This window comes from Artemia franciscana, chromosome 8 (assembly GCF_032884065.1).
Source record: "Artemia franciscana chromosome 8, ASM3288406v1, whole genome shotgun sequence".
Classification (NCBI taxonomy): domain Eukaryota; kingdom Metazoa; phylum Arthropoda; class Branchiopoda; order Anostraca; family Artemiidae; genus Artemia; species Artemia franciscana.
Window position 1 is genome coordinate 43,268,788 of NC_088870.1, and position 27,826 is coordinate 43,296,613.

Here is a 27,826-nt window from a genome sequence, read left to right on the forward strand (position 1 = left end):
ACTATGAAATAATTCAAGCGTCGAAACACGAAACTCCAAAGATTTGTTCTAAAAAAAGACAGACTAACGAGGGTTGTATTGCAGGAAGGATCAACAATTAATATGACAGAGGATGAAGATCAAAATACTGGTGTAGTCGAAAGCCCAGTTGAAGTTGTAAAGGTTGAAGTGGATAATTTGGATAAAATGCCACCGCTGATTCCTCTAATCTGTCATGAAGGTAATAAGGTTTATTATTCCACCCTTTTCTTCTTTTTGTTTAAGTTTCTCTATGAGAAAAATATATTAAGCGTCTCAAAAAATTCAAAGTCTATGTTTTACCGCTTACAATTTATATGACAGCAAAACTGTTAGTGTAAATACTCACTTCAATAAGCCAATAGCCACCCAATAAAATGATGATCATGCTAAGTTTTATTTTTTCAACAATTATTTATATTGGTAACTCCATATGGTAACATGTGGAATTGAGTTCAAGAGCTAAAATAGGTGATTTAAAAAAAGCAAAGCGACACCGAACATGTGAGCTGGAAAATGAGAATCATAAATTGTCAAAATTAAAAATGATAGTGATGGTGATTGAGTTTGGGATTTTGACATGGTTAAGGTCATCAATGCCTGCCATACCTTTGTTAAAAAAGAAAACAAAGGCTCGGCAGTATGTATTTCATAAATACGAAAGACAAGCCGAAGTAAACGAACCAAACAAAATGAAAATGATATCGTTGATGATTGGGTTTTGGATTTTGACATGGATAGTCATCAATGCCTACCATGCCTTTGAAAATTAAAACCTGGACTAGATAAATCGTTGGAAGTTTTTGTCCCATCACCCGATTAATTAAAAGAAACAAACGTGGTCATCAATGTCTACCATACCTTCGAAAATCAAAACCTTGACTAGATATATTATTACAAGAAAAAGAAGTTGTATATTCATATATATATATATATATATATATATATATATATATATATATATATATATATATATATATATATATATATATATATATATATATATATATATATATATATATATTGCTGCTTTTTTCGTGTAGAACACCATAGGCACCCTTTTTGAATGGGAAGGGTGTGTTAACAAATATTAAACGTCCCCTCCTTAGACGACAAAAATATGTAAAAAGGACAATTTTTATGGTATTCAAAAAATTACACTTCCGTCAAAATACTTTTTCGGCAGACATCCGCCTCCTACCTCATCCTCCCAAGCACATTTCTTAGGCTTGCTAAACTCTGAGGAAATGTCTAAATACACCCATGCCATATTTTGAAAGATTCTGTAATTTTTCAAAGGGCTGTGATGGTAAAAAAAAAGAAAAAATAGTTTTAAAACAACGGGTCAAATGTTTTTATACAATTTACGGCGTTTTATTTTTTTTTTGGGGGGGGGTGATTGGAAGATTGAAAAACCTGAATTGCTTGAACATTGCTATGCTTTTACTATTATAAAGGCGGCCTCTGAGTTGAATTTGACAACACTCTAATATTTAAACTGTGTACCAGCTCCTATAATTGGCTTATCTGTGTTTGAATTGGCCTCATCAGTGTCATTTATTATCCATACCGACTGTTTACCAAATACACATCGGTAACATCTGTATACAACCTGTAAACTTCGTTGAATAGCTTCTCTGTTCTTATCTAAATAACACCCAATTTGACAAACACGAGATATTGTTTTAATCAGACATTGTCCAAAGAAAAAGCTACTAAATAAACATGAAAAGACGGCTTAAAAAGTACCCTAGGTTTCTCACAAGTGTTTCGTTGTTCAGAAAATATACCACCTTTTATTGGTTAACGTTATTATATAAAAATGTTACATATAATATTTTAGATGATTTTGAGGTACTTGTGCATTGTGCGCCGCTCTCTCGAGTTTATGCTGTTTAAAACTCGAGAACAAACCGGTTTCTTTGTTACTTTAGAAACAAATTCGGGCTATATGTTCGAAAAATTAGGGAGGGGGGTAAAGTATAGCAGGTCTGCATGGAAACTTTGTTAGGTACATTTATTCTGCATATTATGAAGTAAGAATTGTTTTCTAACTTCAAACTGTCCAAATACTTTTTTCTATTGTTTGGTAAATGACGACTTATACTTATTGACGACATGACTGCCTGTCCATGGATTATTCTTTATGGTTGATTGTGTGTGGCTATGCTGTTTGACCTATGTGATTGTATGGATGAGTAGGGTTAAGGCCTCATTCAAGTGCTGGTCTATATTAATCACTAATTTAGGAAAACAGTCTTCCTTTTCTCCTTTTGTCTTTTTTTTTTTTTTTTTTTTTTTTTTTTTTTTTTTTTTTTTTTTTTTTTTTTTTTTTTTTGTGCTGTAGCATTGGTGATTTCTCTTTTCATATATATATATATATATATATATATATATATATATATATATATATATATATATATTTATTTTTTAGAATTATGTTATATAACTGGAACATGCAAATTGTTGTTGTTGTTCAAGTTTTTGGTATTTATTTTTCTAGTATTTATATATATAAATACTAATATTTATGTGTGTAAATCCTACTATATATATAAATACTAGAAAAATAAATACCAAAAACTTGAACAACAACAACAAAATAGTAGGATAAGTGAACAAACAGCTATAAATTAAAAGATCACCTATTTAAATTTTCTGTTGTTTTACCAGCTGAGAAAACATGCAATTACATGCAAAATTGTTTTCTACAATTATTGTAGAAAACAATAAGAAATAATTGTTTTCTACAATAATTGTAGAAAACAATTATTGTTTTCGCAGCTGGTAGTTTTACCAGCTGCGAAAACATGCAATTGGAACATGCAAATATTAAACATGCACTATCACTAATTTGATTAGTGATCACTAATCAAATTAAGTGATCAACTATTTAAATTTTCTGTAATTTTACCAGCTGCGAAAATACGCAATTATTATATTTTCTATAACAAGTCAAAAATAGTCCTCTCAATGGGGGAGGGTTTTAATATTTCCTATGGTTTTTCGCACAGAAAATGATTGAGAGAATCTAAAAAAAAACTCATATTCATTTTTTCATCCTCTTTGATTGAACTATGCTTTATTTACTTTTTCTTTTTCCTCATATACTACCCATTTTATTTATTATTTTTGACCATGGGGGTCTTAAAAATTAGTTTTTATGGCACTTACTATTTACCAAGTAGCATATAGCGATCGCAAATTCTGTCGGTCTGTCTGTCTGTCTGTCGGTTTTCGGTCCCGGTTTTGCTAGTTTAGGCACTTCCAGATAAGCTAGGACGAAGAAATGTGGCAGGCGCATCAGGGACCAAGCCAGATTAAATAAGAAATAGTCGTTCCCCCAATTCGGCCATCTGGGGGGGAGGTTAATTCGGAAAAATTAGAGAAAATGGGGGTTTTTAAATTACGAGTAGGTGATCGGATCTTAATGAAATTTGACATTTAAAGGGTATTGCGTCTTGGAGCTAATATTTTAAATCCTGACCGATTCCGGTGACATTGGGGGGAGTTGGAGGGGGAACCTAAAATCTCGGAAAACGCTTAGGGTGGAGGGATTGGAATGAAACTTTTAGGGAAAAATTAGCACAAGTCTTAAATACGGGATCTACTCTCTTTGGGGGAGTTGGGGTGGAATTTCTAGTGCTTTGGCGAGTTTGGTACTTCCGGACGTGCTGGGACGATGAAAATTGTTAGGCATGTCAGGAACGTGCACAAATTGACTTTATAAAGTCCTTTCCCCAATTTGACCATCTGGGGTCTGTAGGGAGAGGAAAAATTGAAAAAAATGAGGTATTTTTAACTTACGAATGGGTGATCGGATCTTAATGAAGTATGATATTTAGAAGGACCTTGTGTCTCAAAGCTCTTTGAGACATAACGGAAAATCTTGGAAAACGCTTAGAGTGGAGAGATAGGGATGAAACTTGGTGGGTAGAATAAGCAAATGTTGTAGATACATGATTGACGTCACTGGACGGGATCTGCTCTCTTTGGGGGAGTTAGGGGGAGGGGCCCAGTGCTCTGGCGAGTTCGGTGTTTCTGGACGTGCCAGAACGATGAAAATTGGTAGGCGTGTCAGGGACCTGCACAAATTGACTTGATAAAGTCGTTTTACCCGATTTGACCATCTGGAGGGCGGAAGGGAGAGGACAAATTAGAAAAAATGAGGTATTTTTAACTTACGAGTGGGTTATCGGATCTAACGAATTTTGATATTTAGAAGGACCTCATGTCTCAGAGCTCTTATTTTAAATCCCTACCGGCAATAAGCCTCTGATTTTCCTTTCAAATGAATCTATTGATTCTTAGAATTTTTCAAGAGCTCGTGCCATATGAGCTCTTGGCTCTTCCGACCTCGTCACAAGTGCCATATGAGCTCTTAGCTCTTGTTAATATTCATTTACCTTTATGTATTCAAAGAAAATTACAGAGACAATGTCCACGTCGTCTAACTAGTAAGGTCTTTTGACGTATATTTGTTGATACTTACTCTATATTTGTTACATATTTATTTATTTCGGTACACTTATTTAGTACTTATTTTCTTTATTTTTAGAAAGAAAACTGCTGCGATAGAGCAAAAGTGGACTAACTAGTTCGGTCGTTTGACGCATATTTATTGATATTTATTTTATATTTGTTACATATTTATTTATTTCGGTGTGCTATCAGTAAAAAACTACTGAGATAAGGCAAACGTAAATAAGAAATTTAAGCAGTCACAATTCAAATAGTTTTAAGCCATAAAGTATCTAGACTTGTTTTAGCTTCGAGATAAAGTACCTTTCCCGATTTTACCGACCGTATACCAGAGAACCGTTTTAAGAGGCCTAGGTTTAAAGAAGCTTTCAACCGTTCCGCATTGCAACATTGCATAGCTTGAAATTTTTTACGATACCTCTGTATTATTCAGAACACACTCGAGAAGTTTGCTGAATGTACGATCTATGAAAACGGTTTCACAGTCATAAAGACCAGTAACGGGTGACAAAATGCAGTGGACTTGAATAATTTGGGCTATGTATTTTTACATTAGGGGGTGGGGGTAAGTTTAGGTTATTTTACCCCCACACCCCATAATGCGCAAATATATAGCCCAAGTTATATTATAATAAACCAAAAGTGTTATATTTTCATCATATTTTGGTATATATTATTAGGATTAACCTAACTTCACTTCTTGAGTGTGTTCTGAATAATATAGAAGTTCCTTTTTTTGCTTATGATAGCCTATCGAGTCTTTTTATTGCTCTCTTGATTCTAGAAACAACCCCAAATTGTGCAGACAAGGACCCAAGCAAATCAAGTATATCGGTATGGACATCTCACTGTCTAGTAAGAGAAGGAGCGTCAGTACAAGTAAAAGTGGCATCTGAAATGTATCACATATTCACCACTATGGGAGCCTGTACTTTCATCTTAAGGTGGGACCCTGACTGGTTTGAGGAAGTCAAATATATATCAGAATTTCCGACATTTCTTATTCCAGAAAGTAATTTTCCTTACCAATTTTTACCTGTTCCAGTTCATTTCTATGACTTAAACCACTATCTTTCAGTCTTTGGCCCACCATTGATCGTTGAAACTTTTCATAGGGTTAGGAGCGAGTATAATCGCTTTAATGGAAACCCAGGTACTTGCCATAGGTTTGTTTTCAATAGCGATGGCAGTGGAATTGTAGATTATGATAAACAACATTTAATCTTTTGTCTCCACACAATCCTACCCCGAGGCTCATCTTTAATTGAATATATGAAAAACGGATCTTTGGTAATCCTGCGGATACCCCTGAAACGTTTTAATGCTGCGGCGGGAGAAAATCCTTATTTTAAGATTCTTGGCTGTGTTCATTCTATTCAGTTTAAGAATATGGAGGAAGCCCCGGAGAATTTGAATTCCATGGATTTAAAGTCAAAAGTCAGAAAACCAAAAGCTTTTGTTGAAATCTGTTTTAAGTGTTTGAAAAACAAAGTATTACCTACAGATTGGTTCGATTATGAAGTTCCTCTTAAAGTCCAAGTAATATACAAATGTTTCGTGTCTCTTGTGAAAAAGTTTCCTACATCTTTGATTGTCGAATCGTCACCCTTAAGAAACCTCATTTTAAAGCCAGGAACAACGACATTGCCACAAATTGCTACTTTTTCAATGGACAATCGCTTTGAATATCTCGGTCCTGAACATAAAAAAGTGATGAAACATATTGTGACTCAGTGCCTTATAGATGAGGAACCCGTAATATGTGTTCTTCAAGGACCCCCTGGTTGTGGCAAGACCTTCGTTATGGCTTCAACTATTCTCCAGTTGCTATTTGTTAAGCCAGAATGTAAAATTTTACTTTGCTCACTCTCGGAAACTGTTTTAGTCGAAATGATCCGGAAATTACATGAGCAAATGGAAGTGACTGGCGCAACATTTAAAATTCTCGGTTTGGGAATTGTTGGTGATGCTCACAAAGACTTACAATTTATATTGGAAAATCAAGCTAAAAAAGGTTTTAGCGAGCAGTTGATTAGTCTTCAAGGTCATGCAGATTCAAATACTAAGGACATGATCAGAAATGCTAGAGTCTTAGCAACAGCTTTTTCCTACTCCGAAAGCTCTTCCTTGGAGCTTATTATAAAGGAAACAGAAATGGTTTTTGATTTCTGCATAGTTGATGAGGCGAATCATTGCACTGAAATTGACCTGCTGCAACCCCTAACGTATGGAGTCAGGAAACTTATTTTAGTTGGTGATCGGAAGCAACTTCAACCCAATATCATGTCAAAGGTTAGTTGATTAGCATCTGAAGCTTATTTTTTCAATGCTTTTCTTTCTACTTGCCTTTCTTTTACTTGCAGCGCTTTTCTTTTTGCATGTCTTTCTCCAATTTTATCTGTCGATTTGTATTTACTCCTGTAAGCATAAGAGGTTTAAATTCTCTACGGTTTAAGGAAGTTTAAATGCCCCCTCTTTAAATGCTCAGTTGTTCTCACTGGCGCAAATTCATGGGAATTTAGGGGGAGGCAGAAAGTATTTCGAGTATCTAGGGATGAGGGTATATTTGTCATGTTTTCCTATTTTTTTAATAAAATACAAAAAAAACATCTTTCAATGAAAATGCCCCAAAACAGGTATTTTTCGAAAAAAGAGGAACTGATCCCCCCCCCTTTTTTGGGGGTTGTACAATTAGTACAGTCCCCTTTCTCTTCCTTCAATTATCGTCACTGCTTGTTTGCTCGTTTTTACACTGTCATATACGGCATACACATTATTTATACGTGTATAAATAATATGTTATTTTAAATAAACGTGTTATATTTATACGTGTTATCACTAAGAATAGCTAAACTAAGCAAAATTGTTTGTTTACATATTACCATTACAGTTTTGTAATTGTTTACTTTAAGGTTATTTTGTTTTAATTCGTTATAGAATTTCGTAAATTTTTTGTTTCTATTCCGGGCTTTTTAACTATCATACGAGTAATTTAGAAACTAATGCGTTTCAAGCCAAACAAAAAATGATTATTTCCAGTATCTATTAGGTAAGAGGGCTGGTTTAATTTCATTGGTTTGCACCTGTGACATGTTTTTGCAAGACAGCCAATCATATTTTTATCGCACTTAGTATTTACCAAGTGATTTATTTCCAAGCGATCGCAAATTCTGTCTGTCTGCATGTCGGTCCCGGTTTTGCTAGTTTAGACACTTCCAGATAAGCTAAGACGATGAAAGTTGGCAGGAATATCAGGGACAGGACAAGATTACATTAGAAATAGTCGTTTATTTGATTCGGTCATCTGGGAGGGGACGGGTAATTCGGAAAAATTAGAAAAAATGAGGTGTTTTTAACTTACGAACGCGTGATCAATTCTTAATGAAATTTGACATTTGGAAGGATATCGTGTCTCAGAGCTTTTATTTCAAATCTCGATTGGATCTGGTGACATTGGGGGGGGAGTTGTTGGGGAACCTAAAATCTTGGAAAACGCTTAGAGTGGAGGGTTCGGATTAAACTTGGTGGGAAAAAAAGCACAAGTCCTAGATACCTGATTAACATAACCTGAATGGGGCCGCTCTCTTTTCTCAGATCTCTTTCCGACAGTTTAAATAGTTTAATTCCGACAGGATCCAGTGTTATTGGGGGGAGTTGGGGGCGGAAATCTTGAAAAACGCTTAGAGTGGAGAGATCAGGATGAAACTAGGTGGGAAGAACAATAACAAGCTCAAGGTACGTGACTGACATAACCGAACTGGATCCGCTTTCTTTGGGGGAGCTTGGGGGGTAATTCGGAAAAACTGAGGTATTTGTAACTTACGAATGGGTGATCAAATCTTAATAAAATTGCTATTTAAAAGGATCTTATGCTTCAGCACTCTTATTTTAAATCCTGACCAGATTCGAAGACATTGGGGGGAGTTGGAAGTGGAACCGGAAATCTTGGAAAACGTGAAAATCGAGGTATCTTTACCTTACGAATGGGTTATCGGATCCTAATGAAACTTGATATATAGAAAGATCTTATGTCTCAGATGCTCATTTTCAATTCAAATCGGATCTGGGGAGACAGGGGGTTGGAGGGGGAAACAGAAATCTTGGATACCGGAAATCTTGGAAAACACTTAGAGTGGAGAGATCGGGATGAAACTTGATGGGAAGAATAAGCACAAGTTCTAGATACGTGATTGGCATAATTGGGACGGATCCACTCTCTTTGGGGGAGTTGGGGGGATTTCCAGTGTTTGGCGAGTTTGTTGCTTCTGGACGTGCTAGGACGATGAAAATTGGTAGATGTGTAAGGGACCTGCACAAATTGCCTTGATAAAGTCGTTTTCCCCGATACCACCATCTGGGGGCGGAAGGGAGAGGAAAAATTAGAAAAAATGAGGTATTTTTAACTTACGAGTGGGCGATCGGATCTTAATGAATTTTGACATTTAGAAGGATCTCGTGTCTCAGAGGTCCTCTTTTAAATCCCGACCAGCATTAAGCTTCTGGTTTTCCATTTAAATCAATCTATTGATTCTTAGAATTTTGCTAGAGCTTATGCCGTATGAGCTCTTGGCTGTTCCGATCTCGCCACAAGTACCATATGAGCTCTTAGCTCTTGTTATTTAAGTGTATCCTATAAGAAGAAGCAAAGCTTGTGTTTTTAAACTTGGTTGAGTTTTTTGTGAAATTTTGTCTTGGGATGGGGGCAAACTTTATTTTTTTTTTCAATGAAAATAGCAAAAAAGAGTGAGTTTCTGTGAGTTTAAAGAGTGAAATTTCTGTGAGTTTTAAGTTTTAATGTCGCTCCTTACTTCCAGTTAAAAAAAACTTTTTTTTTTATTTAATTTCTGAACGTTTTTGAATCAATGCATGTTTTGATTTTGGCTCTCCGCAGAGGAATAATCAAAACGAAATTTGCATATTTTTTTTATAGCTAAATTAAAGCTAAATAGCTTTCTCATAATTTTGATCGAATGATTTTGAGAAAAAAAGAGCGGGGGACGAAGCCTAGTTGCCCTCCGATTTTTTGGTTAATTAAAAAGGCAACTAGAACTTTTAATTTTTTACGAATATTTTTATTGGTAAAAGATTTACGTAACTTATAAATTAGCTTACGTAAAGAACTTTTGTATTCACATGTTTTTATTACATATATGAGGGGATTCGCCCCATCGTCAGTACCTCGCTCTTTACACTAAAGCTTAAATTTTATCCCAATTCATTAAGAATGACCCCTGAATCACATAAGCCGTAGAATAAATAGTTGAAATTACTAAAAATACTTTAGCGTAAAGAGCGAGGTATTAGAAGGAAGTGAGCCCCTCATATGGGTAATAATTTATGTTTGTTTTAAGTTTTATTGCTGTTCCTTACTTCCAGCTGAAAAAGTTTTTTCACATTTATTTTTAATTGTTTTTTTTTAAATAATGCTAGTAAATCCTGCTCTCCCTTCATGGAAATTTTCTTCTCCCATGAAAAATTCTCGATGGAAAGTTCCCCCAGCATATCCCTCTCTTCTCAACCCCTCCCCCAACCAAAAAAATCCTCCTGAAAACGCCTGTATACTTCCCAATAACCATTACTATATGTAAGCACAGGTCAAAGTTTGTAACTTGTTGCCCCTCCCATGGGGACTGTGGGGGAGTAATTCGTCCCCAAAGACATAGTTATAAGGTTTTTCGACTACACTGAATAAAATGGCTATCTCAGAATTTTGATCCGTTGACTTTGGGAAAATAATTAGCGTGGGAGGGGGCCTAGGTACCCTCCAATTTTTTTGGTCACTCAAAAAGGGCACTAGAACTTTTCATTTCCGTTAGAATGAGTCCTCTTGCAACACTCTAGGACAACTGGGTCGATACGATCACCCCTGGGAAAAAAAAAACAAAAAAACAAATAAACACGCATCCGTGATCTGCCTTATGGCAAAAAATGCAAAATTCCCCTTTTTTGTAGATAGGAGCTCGAAACTTCTACAGTAGGGTTCTCTGATACGCTGAATCTGATGGTGTGATTATTGTTAAGATTCTATGACTTGGTAACGTTCGTTACCACGAACTGTTTGACAAACAGGCCGTAACACTTCTTATTTTACCGAAGAATTATAGGTATTTGTTTTATAGCAGCTATTTATTTGTTTATTATTTCTAGGCTTACGCAAATATTGGACACTTTAAGTCTTTTTTTTCGAGGTTTATCAACGCAGTTGAAGAAGAAAATGTATTGTCTATTTGGACACAATACAGGTAATATACCAAAGTTATCAAAATTAATTATAATACAAATTGTATATTCAATTGGTGTCTTGAATTGTAAATCAATTGGTATTGATCAGTTTATTAAACAAATTTAAAATTAATTATAAATTTGTTTCATATGTTGATCAATTGATTAATAATCGATTAGGAATGAATAAGGACAATTAATTATTAAATTTATTACAAAAAAAAGAAACCTCCATTAATTCACACTTCAAGCTTTCGTATTTGCTTCTTCCCAAAAATTAAAAAAAATATATTTTTTTATTTAATTGCTTATTATTGGATGAACGAAGGCAGAATTTATATTTTTATATTTAACCTCCAGAAGCTTAATAATCAAAATTTTGATGTGTTGCTTTTGCTTTTAGCTGTGTAAAACCGTTAAACAATAATTGCACCAGCTTGGGATTACAAATATGTAAATAATAGGTTTTGTGTATTGATGTGTTTATTTTGATTCATAGGAACTAGACATTTTTTCGAACTATATTGCCCTTAGGCTATATGAACATAACAAAATGTATAGCTTCGTAAGTTTTCGTTTGCATTTTTTTCTCTTTTTTGTATATTTCCTTATAAAAATAAAATTTTGGTTTCTGTACTATGGAAAGTCTAAAAAAAAAAAAATAAGAAGTGAGGAGTAGCCCCTTTCGAAACAAAGGAGCACATAGACTACGAAACGAAAAGGCAATTTTTTTTTTTCAAATAGAAGACACTGATGAAGAACGAAAAATGAAGCAACAAAAATAACAAGTTTTGCAATAGTCCTAAAATGATTGTGTTTTTGTCTTTAACACCTCATTTACAATGAAATTTTACTAATACCAAGATAAGCTAGTGCTAATTTCCGCTAATCAGGGTTTCGTAAGATTTTTTGATTGGTGGAAAATTTCAATGAAAAATTCTGATTGGCCTGAATCAGAGCTAAATATCGGTATTAGTCAAATTAAGCTGTTAATAGGCTTTTAAGTACATGGGTATTTTTGGACAAATTATCCAATAAGTCCTAAAACGACATAACAATATCAGTACTTACATGCTTGGTAATAATTTTCTATTTTGTTTTTCGTGTCCCACGGATTTTATTACATATAAGTAATGATAGTAGCTCACAAAATAGTAGCTTGCACACAAGCAGCTCATACAGATGTTACTTTTGTGTCACACAGAAATAAGTAACTTTCGTTCGTCGGAGCTGCAGGTATATATCATATAAGTACCATATTTTCTATCGAAATACCATAAGAGTTATTTTTAATGAAAATGTTCCACAAAAAGTATTCTTCAAAATTACCCTCCACCTCCTTCCCCCCCCCCTACAGACGTCACCATCAAGGAAGATAAGAATTCCAAAAACATTAAAGTTTGTGAAATAATGCCATGCCTTGGGTATATGGTTTCCTCATTTTTTTTTATGTTTTGCTAATATAAAGATTTTTAATGAAATTTCCACGAACCAATGTGCAGCTTTGAATGAGGCTAAATTAAATAGCTATATGAAAAGTCTCCGCTCTAGCTTGAAACTTCTTCCTCGCGCATGTTTTTCTTTGGTTTGTAGATTTTTATTTCCCTCTTTTTTGTTTTAGTGTGCAATATTTAGTTTACATTTATAGAATGATGGTTCTAGATTTTTTTTATTTTTATCGTATTTTGTTCTTGATACTGTCGAACAAAGAGAGGATTAAGCAACATCCAATTTTACCAAACTGCCAATTGCCTATTTCTAGCAGCAAAGTTTTAGCTATTCGTATCTAGTGGCCATTATTATCTTTGTAGGCTATTAGTATCGACGTTAAACAGTAAAACAAGAAAAACGCAATTTTTAGCTGTAAATGAATCGAAAAGATTTTTGCGACAAATTACTGTCATAAGATCTTTTGCAATCTCTACGAAAATTGGGGTTACCATTTCTATTGTACTGAATATTTTCAGTACTGTGAAAATTTATGTCATTAAGCTGAAATTATTGTATTTTGATTATTTTAATTTTCTCCTCATACAAAACCAAAACACATCTTCTACAAAATGCTGCCGCGCTAAGAAAAACTTAATCTTAAAATTTAATCTTATTATAAATCATTCACTTTTCTGGGGTTATTCCCATCCTCTTTCTCATGTCCACTGTAGGGGAGGAGCCATGGTAATGATGGCACCTCATGGGAAAGGAAAGACTTTGAAAAAATATATAATAAAATAGGAAAATGAGAAATATTCTCCTTGAAGTTGAGACAAAACTAAAAACTCCTGGTTGTATTCTCCTCAACACCTTCTGAATTTTTTTAGTGGTGCTTTTGTCCCAACTGCAATCTTTGTGTAGGTATTATCAATGTTTTATCTTCCTAATGTTTACAATTCATCACTTAAAAAAAGCTGCTGATTCCATTTCTAGCTTTCTCCCCTTTCCATTTCTAGCATTTCCCTCCTTTCGACCTTGTATTAAATTTTTTTGGGTGAACTCGTAAGTTCGCCCTCCGTAATTATTTTATTTGTTGAATATAGGTAGGGACTTTTTGGTGTACCTATCCAATTATCGTCTGTTTCTCATAAAAATCTAGAAATGATAATGTGCAAATTTTAATTCGTGGCAGGTATGTGTGCCGCGAAGGACATATCTCGCTATCAACTTTTACCAATATGAACCATTAGCTACCGGATTTTGACAGTGTATTTAGGTGAATTGGGCTTTGTAATCGCCACTTCACTGTTAACAGAGTCATAGGGGGGGGGAGAGGGTAGGAAGTGAGCGTTGCCCCAAAGATTTTTTGTCCCAATAGATTTTGAAAAAATATTTTTTCGGGATTTTCACGTAAAAATAGCTTTTTTGCCTCTTTTGTTGGAAAAGTTAAAAAAGCAACAAAATCTGTTCCCCAAGTTGCGCTTTTAGCTCCTTCACCCCATTTTTTTGAATTGACCCCGCTGTTTAATTTTACAGAGCCTTTCTTATATGCTAATTATGAATTTCATCAATTAAGTACAGATTCATCAATTAAGTTTGAGCCCTCCTCCCAAAATCTTTGTTTGATATGACCTTGGTTACAGCGCTGTTTCATGTTTTGGGTGATAATTAAACCATTGCTATTATTATATTGTAGAAACTAATTGAGAACTTTACCCAAGATGTGGTTTAGTTCAGAAAACCCTTATATGGCTACGGAGTAAGTACCAAGCATAATTCAAGATTTTTTGTTTGTGGTAGTAATATTCCACCTTTCCCCAGGTTGTAATAGGTGGCCAACAAAAAGATAGAGAAAAACAAACTGTCAATTTGATCAACCTTTTGATAAATTAAAGATTAATAATTAAATAAAACAAATTAATTTATAAAATAAAATAATTATATTTTATAATTATTAAATTATATTTTATAATTATTAAATTATATTTTATAATATAAAAAAATTAAATAAATTAAAGATTGACTACTCACTTTTCTTTTGTTCTGGCTTGTATCAATTATGTTGTTTCTTTTCTTTACATCAATAATGCTTTATTTACTTTTAGTTACTTTATTTACTTTACTTTTTACTTTATTTTACTTTACTTTATTTTTACTTTACTTTATTTTTCATTTTTTTTACTTGACTTTATTTTCTTATTATTTACTTTATTTATTATCTTATTTTTATTTAGTTTATTCACTTTATTTAATTTTTTTTGCTATTCTATACTTCGGCTCAATAAAAAAATATGTATGAATTCGCCTTTTTTCATGCTATAGATAACCGTTCAGGAATAATATCTTCTTTTTCTTTTCAGAATGCATCCTGCAATTTCGTATTTCCCCTCCAGAATGTTTTACAATGGCAATATATCAAACGGAACCGGGACAGACAAACCTCTCGGAGTCCGTCCATACATTGTTATAGATGTGGCTGACCGTTTAGAGAATATAGACGGAATGTAAGTTTTGATTTGTACTGATATTTTCTTCAACACTGTTTACTTATAACACCATGGCCAGTGAAAATGATATCTGATTTTTTGAATTAGTGTAGTAAAAACTTAACCTGGTGTTTAGTTATCTGTTATGGTATATCTGGTGTGTGGTATCGAGGGTGTTTTGTCCTTCTAAAGTAACAAGGCCCGAAAGAATGAAATCTGATTGTTTGAATTAATGTAGTAAAACTTAACCTGCTGTTCAGTTATCTGTTGTATGGTATATCTGGTGTGTGGTATCTAGGGTTTTTTGTCCTTCTAAAGTAACAAGGCCCGAAAGAATAAAATGTGTGTTTGAATTAGTGTAGTAAAAACTTAACCTGGTGTTCAGTTATCTGTTATGGTATATATGGTGTGTGGTATCTAGGGTGTTTTGTCCTTCTAAAGTAACAAGGCCCGAAAGAATGAAATTAGGAATGAAAGAATGAAAAAATTAGGTATTCAATTTTAATTTTAAAAAAATCCAAACACGGTTATGGTATTTTCAGTAGTAACGCAAAAAAAGCAGCTGAAGAAAGTGTAGGTTTCCTATGAATGTGTAGTTCTTTTTGGGAATTAAATTAAAAAAAAAAATTTTTTTTAATTGGAAGTAAGGAGCGACTTTAAAACTTAAAACGAATAGAAATTACTTCGTATATGAAAGTGGTTGTTCCCTCCTCAACGCCCCGCTCTTTACGCAAACGTTTGACTCTTTCTTTCATCTCTACTTTTTAAAATAGTAAAGAAAACTTTAGCGTAAAGAGTGGGGCGTTGAGGAAGAAACAGCCCATATACGGAGTAATTTCTGTTGGTCTTAAGTTTTAATGTCACTCCTTACTTTCAGTAAAAAAAACTTTTTTTTTAATTTAGTTTCTGAACGTTTTTGAATTAATGCCTGTTTTGGTTTTGGCTCTTCACACATGAATATTTAAAACGAAATTTGAAAATTTTTTTTTTGCTAGATAGCATTTTCATAGTTTTGATCCGACAATTTTGAGAAAAAGGGAGCGGGGGAGGAGGCCTAGTTGCCCTCCAAATTTTGGTTACTTAAAAAGGAAACTAGAAAGTTTGTCTCTTTCTTTCAGCTCTACTTTTTAAAACAGTAAAAAATTTTAGCGTAAAGAGCGGGGCGTTGAGGAGATAACAGCCCCTTTCATATACGGAGCAATTTCTGTTCTTTTTAAGTTTTAATGTCGCTCCTTACTTTCAGTTAAAAAAACTTGTTTTGTTTTTATTTAATTTCTGAACGTTTTTGAATTAATGTATGTTTTGACTTTGGCTCTCTGCACATGAATAATTAAAAGGAAATTTGCAGATTAATTTTTGGCTAAATGGCTTTCTCGTAGTTTTGATCGGACGATTTTGAGAAAAAAAAGGAGCGGGGGAGTAGGCCTAGTTACCCTCCAATTTGTTGGTTACTAAAAAAGGCAACTAGAACTTTTGATTTTACGAACGTTTTTATTAGTAAAAATACACGTAACTTACGAATTAAATTACGTATTGAACTTCTAAATTCGTATGTTTTTATTACGTATATGAGGGGGTTCGCCCCCTCGTCAATACCTCGCTCTTTACACTAAAGCTTAAATTTTGTCCCAATTCCTTAAGAATGACCCTTGAATCACAAAGGCCGTAGAATAAATAGTTGAAATCAATAAAATTACTTTAGCGTAAAGAGTGAGGTATTAGGGGGAGGTAAACCCCATCATGTGCGTAATAATTACTGTTCGTTTCAGATTTTAATGCCGCTCCTTACTTTCAGTTGAAGAAACTTTTTCATATTTATTTTTTCATTGCTCTTTAAAAAAAATGCTAAGAAAAATCCTGCGCCCCTTCATGGAAATTCTCTTCCCCCATGACAAATTCCTCCATGGAAAGTTCTCCCCGTATAACCCCTCCCCTCAACCCATCCCCCCAAACAAAAAAATCCCTCTGAAAGCGTCTATACACTTCCCAATAACCATTACTATGTGTAAACACTGGTCAAAGTTTGTAACTTGCAGCCCCTCCCACGGGGACTGTGGGAGAGTAAGTCGTCCCCAAAGACAAAGTTATTAGGTTTTTCGACTATGCTGAATAAAATGGCTATCTCAGAATTTTGAAAAAATTCTTTTTACATGAATTTCATTCTTCTCACAACAAATGAGCGTGGCAGGGGGCCTAGGTGCCCTCCAATTTTTTTGGTCACTTAAAAAGGGCACTAGAACTTTTAATTTCTGTTAAAATGAGCCCTCACACGACATTCTAGGACCACTGGGGCGATACGATCATCCCTGGGAAAAAAAACAAAAAAAAACAAATAAATAAACACGCATCCGTGATCTGTCTTATGGCAAAAAATGTAAAATTCCACATTTTTGTAGATAGAAGCTTGAAACTTCTACTTTAGGGATCTGTGATACGCTGAATCTGATGGTGTGATTTTCGTTAAAATTCTATGACCTTTAAGGGGTGTTTCCCCCTATTTTCTAAAATAAGGCAAATTTTCTCAGGCTCGTAACTTTTGACGATTCAGCTTAAACTTAATGAAACTTATATATTTAAAATCAGCATAAAAATTCAATTCTTTTGGTGTAACTATTGTTATAAAAATTTCGTTTTTTAGAGTTTCGGTTACTATTGAGCCGGGTCGCTCCTTACTACAGTTCGTTACCACGAACTGTTTGAATTACCAAGTCAGAAAGTTAAGAGAACTTTGCATTCAGAGGTGATGGGTCAATATTTACCAAAGTTGACGCATGTAGATGCCACACTTGACCTACTTCAGTAGCTCCCTCTCAAAATATGTTTCTTTTCTAGATGAATTGCTGCTTGTTGGGCTGACAATTGCCCGAAGATATTTTTTATTTTGCCGTGTATGCGCCCTATTCCTATCTTTAGAAATGTTTTTAAAACTTTATCAGCAGAAGGCATTGGTATATACTCAGATTATAGGGAATTTTGGGCACCCCTCCCCCCCAAAAAAAACAAAAAAGGATCTGATGTACATGGCAAGTATACCTGGATCTGTACCAATGTGTGAAAATCGCCAAGGCGTGAGATAGTAATTTTGGATGCCTAATTTATTGTTAATATTGATATCAGGGTTGGATCTAGTGGGGAGGGGGCTAGAGGGGGCAAGCGTGCCTGGTAGCACGCTTTTGGAGCTACAAAACAAGCTAAAACGAAAATTACAATGAAACAATTATCAAAAGAAGAACAAATTCAACGTTTGAAATTATTTAAATTACAATACCCAGATGTTTTGTCCAGCATAGTGATACTTTTTTGGTATCCTCTGGCCTTTCCCAGCAGTTTTGCTTTAAGGGTTTATTTATGCATTGGGATGATAGTGATGTAATTGGCGTGAATGAGGCTTTGACGGTTTTCTCATGCCAAGTTACACTATGTTAGTCTCCCTATTAGCAATTTTAAGTTTCCAGGGACACAAATTCACGAAAATAAAGGAAGGCAACGAATTTTAATGAATTATTTTATTTAAAGAAAACACCAAAAACGTATTTTTGAATTCGTAGAATATATTCCACCATACGTTTCTAATGACACAGTGACACTTTTTATCCGTTTAATCATTTGTATCAGAAATCAAAATTTCCGTCATTACTCCACGTTGAAACAGTTTTAAAATGAAGTGACAAGCTCTGAGCTACAAAAACTGACATTGATTGTTCCCAGACAAAGTTAGTAACTTTACCAACAATTTTGTTAAAATTTACATTTAAGGCTTTAGCGAGTGAATGCCAGTGAAAGAGACGTATACAAGTTTTCCTTAACAGCTGAAAGCCCACCGTAATTGTTATTAGGTCTAGTCTTAATTGACCGACAGTTTAAGGATTTTTCAGTTTTATGCGTGAACGATAATAAGGTGAATACCACTAATAAAGCTCGGATAGAACACTGCTCTATTTTTCTTACTTAACTAGGTTGTAGCTATTACTGGGACTATCGGTTCCGAAAAGGTCAAAGAGATTTGGCTTGGCTGTTGCATTGAAAAAAATAAGAGCAATAAACTATATGTAATTAGTTTATTAGGTATAAATTCTGTTTATTTTTATTCATGTCTTTTAGTTTTACTGCTGATGATGAACACTGTATATGTGTTCGAAATATCCAGTTAAATAATTTTATATCTGTTTGCTATCAATTAAAAGGTTTCATCCCTATTTTGAACTGTTTTACTTTCGTCATGGAAAGGCAGTGTGGTCTTCGAAGTTGTGAACATTGCTCTATTTTTCTTACTTAAGTAGGTTGTAGCTATTACTGGGACTATAATTTATCTTAGATTTGAAGCGATTCGTATTATTGGGCGATATCGTTTCCCTTTGTCTTCCATGGAAAGGTGAGACAATAAGGAGAAGTATAATAAGGAAAAGAGAGGCAATAAAAATGCTAAGAAGAGACAATTATGACTATGGACTCTTCCAGACATCTTGTCCATTAATTAAGAAAAAGCGGGATCTGTTCTACGTAATTTGTGTAAAATCTTTTTAAGATGTAGACACTCTATGACTTCTGTTGAATTATTTGTGGCGAGGTTAAGCCTAAATTTGTGCATAAGAATATAAGTCTGTATCCGTTTTTATAACCACCGGCGGTGTACGAACGCACTAATTTTTTTCTTGTACCTCGAAAATAAAAATGAGGAGAGAGAAAGATAAACAAAAAGGGTGAGAGGAGGTTTGTTGAAACAAGGGGGCTAGAAAAAAGGGTTCTCCCCCAGAAAAAATACAATATTTCATATTAAGTCTTTATATAAATATTCGTTGCTGAAAAAAGCTTTGAAGTTGCAAAACAGAAAAAAAAAACATTTCCAATTTTCATATTTCTGATTTGTGTGCAAATATATTGCTGTGTTAAAAAGCTAGTTTTTCAACTGAAAATAATGAGTGATATTAAAACTTAGAAGGAATAGAAATAATTCCTTATATTAGGGGACTGTCCCCTCCTCAATCCCTCACTTTGTACGCTAAAGTTTTTTAGTTATTAGGTTTTTAAAAAAAGCTTCTTTTCCAAATAAACGGACATTGGGCTTCAGGAGTCTTCTTAAAGAATTGAAAGAAAAAGTCAAACTAGCATAAATAGTTAAGGGTTGAGGAGACGTAAGCCTCCCTCATATATGGAATAATTTCTGTTGCTTTCAAGTTTAAATGTTAAATCTTACTTTTAACTAAAACAAATTACTTAATTTTTGATTGCTTTTCAAACATGCCAGGAAATCTGCAACCCCTCCGTGGAAACCCTCACAAACAAAAAATTCTTTCATGAAAAATTCCTGCAGCGTGAAATATACCTCTCCCCCCCCCTTCCGAAAAAACATTCATTTTCATGAATGTTGCCTGTTAAAAGCGAGCTTATTCAGAACATTATGTTAATCAAAGATAAGTTACAGAATAAGGCAAAAATTGAAAAATAAAAAAAAATTAATTCAAAATTTTTTTTTTACAAATATGGCAATACTTTCTGCCAACATGGATCAGTATTGTTACAGATAGCTTTATGGCATGGCTATAACCAGCCCCTTTTTAACACTGCAGTAAAAGCCATTAGGATATCTGGTTGACGTACTTTTTCTGAGTGGTTGTGGTATGGATTTTTGGAACCAGAATCATATTTAGATTTTAAGTCTATATAATTATTGTTGGGAATTTATCAGTTCAACATTCCCTGACAACGCTGGCTGTACAAACCATGCCGCTACATAAGGTCACTTTTTAGCGCTGCTATTCAGGGAATTGTTCAAAACCTTTGAATAATTCTTATAGTGTTTATTTATTTTCTGTCAAATCTCAGACAGCTGCTAAAATATGAAGACACTAAACAATATTTGATTGTCTTGGTATTGTATCAATGAATATAGGGAATAGAAACACTGAAGCTGCAGCTTGGGCCGTCTTAAGGGAATACTCACCTCTATGGTTTTCCATCCTCCAGCAAGGACCTGATATTTCTAATTTTTTCTACTTATTAGAGGCTGGTGCTGTAATTTTAACTTCCGCTTAATTATACCTTACTTAACCCCTGCCATCCGATATGGACAAGTTAATGACCATTAGCTTCAACATTTGGGAATCTAAAAACTGTTTAAACTTCAAACAATCGATATAGCCAGCTTGAGGTCATGGAGTGTGAGTCCCCTTCTCCGGATGTTATTCGAATCTCGTGAGTTAAAGTTTTTGTTCCTATTGAAATAGGTTGCTCTTTACTTACTCTTCGTCACCGCGAATAGTTTTATCTTAAAATAACGATTATACAAGAAATGTGTTTCAATGTTTAATAAATTTGCAAAATTGAACGAAATTTAAAAGAATATTGAAGTAGAATATTTTCCTCTAGAAAATTAATTAACATTTTCTTTTTATCTTTTATTAAGTCTGTATTGCATTGGTCTACTAGCTTTTACTTGGGCTTTTAAGAATATCTTTCTTCGCTAGAATTTTTTTTCTTTCTCAAAATGGCAGTTTTCGCAATAAGATAATATATTGTATAATTTATCTTATATTAAGATCTCTCTAAATTTTTCTGAATCTCAAAGTGAAGGGTTATTATTAGTTAAAGCTGTTGTAGTTAAACGATTTTATTAATATTGCTGATTTTATGTTCAGATTGTTTCAAACAGTATTTCAAACATTGTTTCAACCGTATTTCAAACAGTAGGTTGTACGAAAAGTGTGGTTCAATCCCGTTTTCTAGGGCTATAATGAAAGAAAGGTTGAGATGGCTAGGCCACGTTCTACGGATGAAAGATTACCGAAGATTGTCCTTTTTGGCCAACCGTTACACGGAAAGCAGGTCGTCCTTGTCTGGGTTGGGAGGATGTCATAAATAAAGATTTAAAGGAAATGGGAACTTCCTGGGAGGTTGTAAAGAGGGAGGCTTTATATAGATTAGGCTGGAGGAGGAGCGTGCGTAGCTGTGTTGGCCTCAGGCGGCTTGGTGCTGCAGTGAGTTATTATTATTATTATTAGTAGTAGTAGTAGTAGTAGTAGTAGTAGTAGTAGTAGTAGTAGTAGTAGTAGTAGTAGTAGTAGTAGTAGTAGTAGTAGTAGTAGTAGTAGTAGTAGTAGTAGTAGTAGTAGTAGTAGTAGTAGTAGTAGTAGTAGTAGTAGTAGTAGTAGTAGTAGTAGTAGTAGTAGTAGTAGTAGTAGTAGTAGTAGTAGTAGTAGTAGTACTAGTAGTAGTAGTAGTAGTAGTAGTAGTAGTAGTAGTAGTAGTAGTAGTAGTAGTAGTAGTAGTAGTAGTAGTAGTAGTAGTAGTAGTAGTAGTAGTAGTAGTAGTAGTAGTAGTAGTAGTAGTAGTAGTAGTAGTAGTAGTAGTAGTAGTAGTAGTAGTAGTAGTAGTAGTAGTAGTAGTAGTAGTAGTAGTAGTAGTAGTAGTAGTAGTAGTAGTAGTAGTAGTAGTAGTAGTAGTAGTAGTAGTAGTAGTAGTAGTAGTAGTAGTAGTAGTAGTAGTAGTAGTAGTAGTAGTAGTAGTAGTAGTAGTAGTAGTAGTAGTAGTAGTAGTAGTAGTAGTAGTAGTAGTAGTAGTAGTAGTAGTAGTAGTAGTAGTAGTAGTAGTAGTAGTAGTAGTAGTAGTAGTAGTAGTAGTAGTAGTAGTAGTAGTAGTAGTAGTAGTAGTAGTAGTAGTAGTAGTAGTAGTAGTAGTAGTAGTAGTAGTAGTAGTAGTAGTAGTAGTAGTAGTAGTAGTAGTAGTAGTAGTAGTAGTAGTAGTAGTAGTAGTAGTAGTAGTAGTAGTAGTAGTAGTAGTAGTAGTAGTAGTAGTAGTAGTAGTAGTAGTAGTAGTAGTAGTAGTAGTAGTAGTAGTAGTAGTAGTAGTAGTAGTAGTAGTAGTAGTAGTAGTAGTAGTAGTAGTAGTAGTAGTAGTAGTAGTAGTAGTAGTAGTAGTAGTAGTAGTAGTAGTAGTAGTAGTAGTAGTAGTAGTAGTAGTAGTAGTAGTAGTAGTAGTAGTAGTAGTAGTAGTAGTAGTAGTAGTAGTAGTAGTAGTAGTAGTAGTAGTAGTAGTAGTAGTAGTAGTAGTAGTAGTAGTAGTAGTTATGTTAAGCCAAATGACCTTGAGAATAAACTGTTGATTAAAATTTTTCAGGTATCCATTGAACAAGCCCGTAGCATATTTGACTGCCCGATTGGTGGAAATGTTAGCTACAGTAGATGACTTGGAAACGATTGGCGTCATTACTCCATCACATAGACACAAATTTTCAGTTCTGAAGGAGCTACAATCCTTGTGAGAATTTCCTTGTAACTTGGACTTGACCTTACTTAACCTAACTTGAACTTCGACTGTAGGCACTGCAAACTTAACAAATGCTTTCATAGGCTGTGAAGCATGGAGTGTGGGTAGCAAGGTATTAAAAGAGTAGAAACAAGGAGTAATAAAATGTATTTTTAATGTTATTTATGTAGCAATCTTATACATTTAGTAATAATTAAATATTTCAAATAATAGTATTTATATATTTCTTGTTGATTTATGTATCTTATTTGAGTATTTATATATTGATTTAAGATTGATCTTTATTTAGCTGAAAATATTAAATTTAGGCTTTGTGCTAAAAATTGGAATCATTTTCATTTGTTTTGAAAATTTTTGCATAGTTTATATATAGTATTTAAATTATGCAATGAGCTTGGAAAACGATGTCAAGTTTTTACAATTTTCCCATAAAAATTTTTCCATAAAAAAATTTACGATTAAAATTTGATTGTTTCAGCTTTTTTATGGCGAAATTTTTCCATATTGCGAGATTTTAGATTTCATTGGAAAAAAAAAACCAATAATCTCATTCTTCACAAGCTGTCCTTGAACTCGTACGCAAGCTATACGTAACCTAGAAAAGTAAGTCACACTAATTAAGGTAAGTAGGGTAATGTTTATCAACTCAATAAGTCAATTTGACTTATCCTGTATCTTTACTTAGACAGCACTTACTCCTTTTGTTATCCTACCTATTTGTTGTCTGCCAAAACTGAACAAACACAATAGGGAGCAGATTACGAGTAAAAAAAATTTACTCGTAATTTTTGTATTTTCACGCAAAATACAATTTAACAAAAAATATACAACAGGTTAAACAACTCAAAATTCTTTACTTAGACATGAATTTGCCAAGATTTAATGTTATGATACCTCTCCCTATTGTCTAAGACCATTGATTTGAAACAATTACCCCTGAGAATTTTGCTGGTCATTGGAAATTACTCCTTTTGTTATCCTACCTATTTGTTGTCTGCCAAAACTGAACAAACACAATAGGGAGCAGATTACGAGTAAAAAAAATTAGCAAAATACAATTTAACAAAAAATATACAACAGGTTAAACAACTCAAAATTCTTTACTTAGACAGCACCATTGCGCTGCCTATGATTTTTGTTTTGGCTTTATGTGGTCCGTTGCTATTAATGCTATTTACTAATATAAATCTCTGAACCCACAAATAAACAATTAAACAAAAAATCATAAATAATATTAATTCATGTATATTATAAGTTTAGCACAACAAATGAAATCTTATATTCTAATAGCCCGGTATTACCAGGCTATGATAATAGAGATAGATTCAATTTTGAGATTGCGCATGTACTGGGTGTGGGGATTGGGTGAAATGGATAATAGATATGTACTGCAGTATTAATGGTGAATCTGACTAAAAAAAAGCCGAATGTATACGAAATTCACCTTTGCCCACCCAAAACATTGTTTTCGATATACTAATGTCGTCTGAAACAGCTCATTTCTAACAATTTAAATAAAAGCAAAGCACTAGCACTTATGTCTAATATTATTTAATGTGTGTCTATTGTTTATAATGTATTGCGTAATGTTTTTACATTCACCTAGTAGCGTGTTTCTTAATAGCTACTTTTCTGCGCTACCGGTCGAATAGCCCCTACTACAATACCCAACAAAAATTCTGTAGCTACACCCCTGTAAATATCTATCTCCATCTTAATATCTGTATTTTCATACGAGTTAGAACATCCTATTGAAAATAATTCAACTCAGCAATTTTCGTCTTGTATATCCAACCTTGAGGAACTCTATACAAAATTTCCTGAATCTCTACTTCAGTCGATGCTCTTTGTGTCATTCACATCGTCAATTCTGTTCCACAGTCTCAAATCTCGACCTGTAAAAAAGTCTTGCAGCCTACCCTAGTTTGGTCCCGCCCACCAAATTACTTCCATTGAGAATTATCTATCTGGTTCAGTTTAATATATATTTAGTTATTTGCCCACTTAAAAAAAACAGTGGAGTATTAAATTTACAACACAAACTAAGAAAAGACACTGTTAACAAGATAAATATATCATAGAAAACTAGGAGTTAAAACGGGAGTATAAAAGAAACAACACAAATATTTCACAAAAAGAAAAGAAAAAATTGAAGTAAACGAGTTAGGTCACTGTGGGCACAAAGATGCCTATTAGTAAAAACTCATATGTAGCGTAATGGCGTTTCTTCTTTTACTTCACCCATCCTTTCTGCAACAGGGGGGGGCAAGTAGGTATTAAGGAAATAATTACCGTGCTAAACTAAAACGCAGCATTACATTAAGCTTTGACATGTTACTGTTTTACAAGGCTATGTATTTTCTAGGTGGCACAAATTTCTAGCTACGCCCATAAGATAGAGCCAGAGGTTCTTCTTACTGTAAAAGCGAATTTATCTGAATAGCACACAGTTTCGTACTTTCATGTTTTTTTAGGCATTAAGAGGGGCTGGAGGGTATAAGCCATCTTCTGCTACCACCCGTGTTTATCAGAACATTGTTCTTACGTTTGTTTTTTGTTTTAGTGATTGCAGTGGTGCAAAAAGTGTTCAAGTGGACATTGTCAAGGGTTTTCAAGGTAGAGAAAAGCATGTCATCGTAATATCCGCTACAAGGGACAGCAAGGAAGGAATTGGATCCTTCTCTGAACCTGAGAAGTTCAATGTTGCCTTAACCCGTGCAAAACATTGTTTAATCATCTGCGGCCATATGGCGACATTGAGACGTAATGATTTGTGGAACAAGCTTGTTACTGATGCTGAAAAGCGTGAACTGTTTTATCGAGTGGACTCTTATTCGAGTGCGTGCACTTTAGGGAATGTTCTATTCGGAAGTGAGGGTCATTTTTGAAAAGTGTATTCAAACCACAGCAAATCTTACATTAGAGCCGACAGCTGGTTTAAGTTATGTTAATTAAAAATAGATTCCTGGGCTAATTAATAGATTAAATTAACAAAGTTAGTTTTTATTGAAAATTTTATTGCCCAAGGTTAAAAAGAATCACCAAGTGGTTCTGATTATCTGATTGGCTGCTTTAATCTGATTGGCTGCTTTGTTGTCTAGGTCCTCCCAGTACAAGTATGTGAATATATTAATCTTATTTGCTTCTCTGTATCTTTTATATATTTTTCGTTAACAAAAAAAGGTATTCCGAAGATAAAAACATTTACTCTTATGCAGTATGTCCATGATTTTGGTTCTTTTACTTGTTTTTTTGTTGGCCTGTTCTGCTTAGAAGAAAAAATCACTTTTTTTAAAGAAAAAAAAGACATGTTTTTCTTAATTTACTGTATATTCAAGTATCTTTCAGCAACCTTTAGAAGAAGAGTAAAATATGCAAAGTAGGTATTTTAAATTCCTGGTGAAATACTCCATTTTGTGGAGTAAAGTGCCGGATAGTGTTAGCATATACCATTAAAGATAGCATGACAAATTTTTAAAGTACGCTTGAAGGTTCTTAAAGAGAGGTCAGGATATGTTGTACTCTTCTTATAACCCTAAAACAGAAAAACTACTTTTGATTGTAAAGTGTATTTATGTTGTTTCCCTAAGTTTTGTAGCCCAAGAGTTTTTTTTTTATCTTGTAGCCCTAAAGCTGTTCATTGTAGAGTTTATTTATGTTGTATATATTTATTTACGTTTTAATAATTTGCATACCACGTGTGCGTTGGTGTAAAGAGAAACCTTAGATTGGGCTGTAATTCCCTTCCTAATGGACTAACCTTCTCATTTTATATGTTTCCCCATTGAGAATGAAATTTAGTGGTGGGTTGAAACAGGTGGAAGGGGCTTAACACCCTCCTGACTTCCCTGCCTTAGTTAGGCCAACGTACCAGTGCGTGCTAGAACATAAGGGGCGAGATTGAAGTTTAGATATTGAATGTATTTTCTATTTTATGATGTTTTATGTTTTGGGTCTCATCTACCCGGAAATGTTACCTAGTTACTTATTTAACTAGAAATGGAGTCTGTGATTACTTGTATAGCTTTTAATTCTAATTTTTCTCTCAAGTCTTCTGATTGTTATTCTATTTAAAAAAAAAACTTTGAAATATCCCATCAAACAAGGTATCGTTAAGGGTCTGCTACAGTTGCTCAATAAAGTTCTCTGTAATTTATAAAATATATAGATATAGTGCTTTTTTTCTCTGTTTAAGTATTTGTGAATATCAGGACCGTACTCTGGATTTCCTTACAGGGGAGGGGATTCAGTCATAAATACTTTTCAAAGTTTTTTCTACGTATTAAATTACTGAAACTATATTTTTTTCCTGTAAGTTTGCCTTCTTTTAAAGCGGGTTAAATTAGTAAAAACACTAAAGAGGGTAGAACTAAGCCAAATCTAGACATAAGCAATTGAGGAATATAACATGTAAAGTGATTCAAAATACATTCTAGGAGAGGATCCAAGAGGTTATTTTAGGGGCATATTTCTTTCCATCCCAAGTTCGAGAGTTTTAACTCACTACAGGGGTGTAGGGGTGAAAAACACTAGCGAAAGGGCTCAAGTTATGTTGGTGCACCTTCCTCAACACTATTTATGTATCCATCCCTGTTCAAAGTAGTAAATCATAGTAAATTTACATTAACTACAGACGTTAAAGTTGACAACTAACGGCTGTGAAGTAACTAAGGGCGTATTAGATTTATAAGGGTATAAAATTTATTTTATATAAATTTCGATTTTATCCCTCTCTTTTTCACTCATAATATTTATAACATGTTTCGTAACTGAATTTTTTAGTGTTTTTTTTTGTCGTATTTTCTACTTAGTATTTACCTTAATTATTAGGGGTTGCAACACTGTTTATTTACTTTAATTTCTTGGTTGAATTTCATAGCATGTTTCAATTTTCATATTTTTATTTGAATAAACAACTTGTGTTT

The 27,826-nt window shown here is 33.8% G+C and overlaps 2 protein-coding genes across 2 annotated transcripts; both read left to right on the forward strand.

Annotated features, from left to right (window-relative positions):
• On the forward strand, positions 1-27,826 carry LOC136030460 (regulator of nonsense transcripts 1-like). The gene is made up of 6 exons (XM_065709463.1): positions 1-220; positions 5,285-6,792; positions 10,648-10,742; positions 14,514-14,657; positions 22,752-22,892; positions 25,465-27,826. Exons 1-6 carry the CDS (start codon positions 103-105, stop codon positions 25,787-25,789), a joined length of 2,331 nt encoding a protein of 776 aa, XP_065565535.1. The 5' UTR covers positions 1-102; the 3' UTR covers positions 25,790-27,826.
• LOC136029836 (uncharacterized protein DDB_G0271670) lies at positions 21,885-22,574 on the forward strand (the record flags this gene model as incomplete). The annotated part of the gene is made up of 1 exon (XM_065708292.1): positions 21,885-22,574. A coding segment is annotated over one exon (690 nt), but the record flags the coding sequence as incomplete, so codon positions are not given.

Coding starts and splice junctions, on each gene's coding strand:
- LOC136030460 (XM_065709463.1), top strand. CDS start 103: ATGACAGAGGATGAAGATCAAAATACTGGTGTAGTCGAAAGCCCAGTT. Junction 14,658..22,751: donor TTAGAGAATATAGACGGAAT/GTAAGTTTTGAT, acceptor AAAATTTTTCAG/GTATCCATTGAACAAGCCCG. Junction 22,893..25,464: donor CTGAAGGAGCTACAATCCTT/GTGAGAATTTCC, acceptor TTTTTGTTTTAG/TGATTGCAGTGGTGCAAAAA.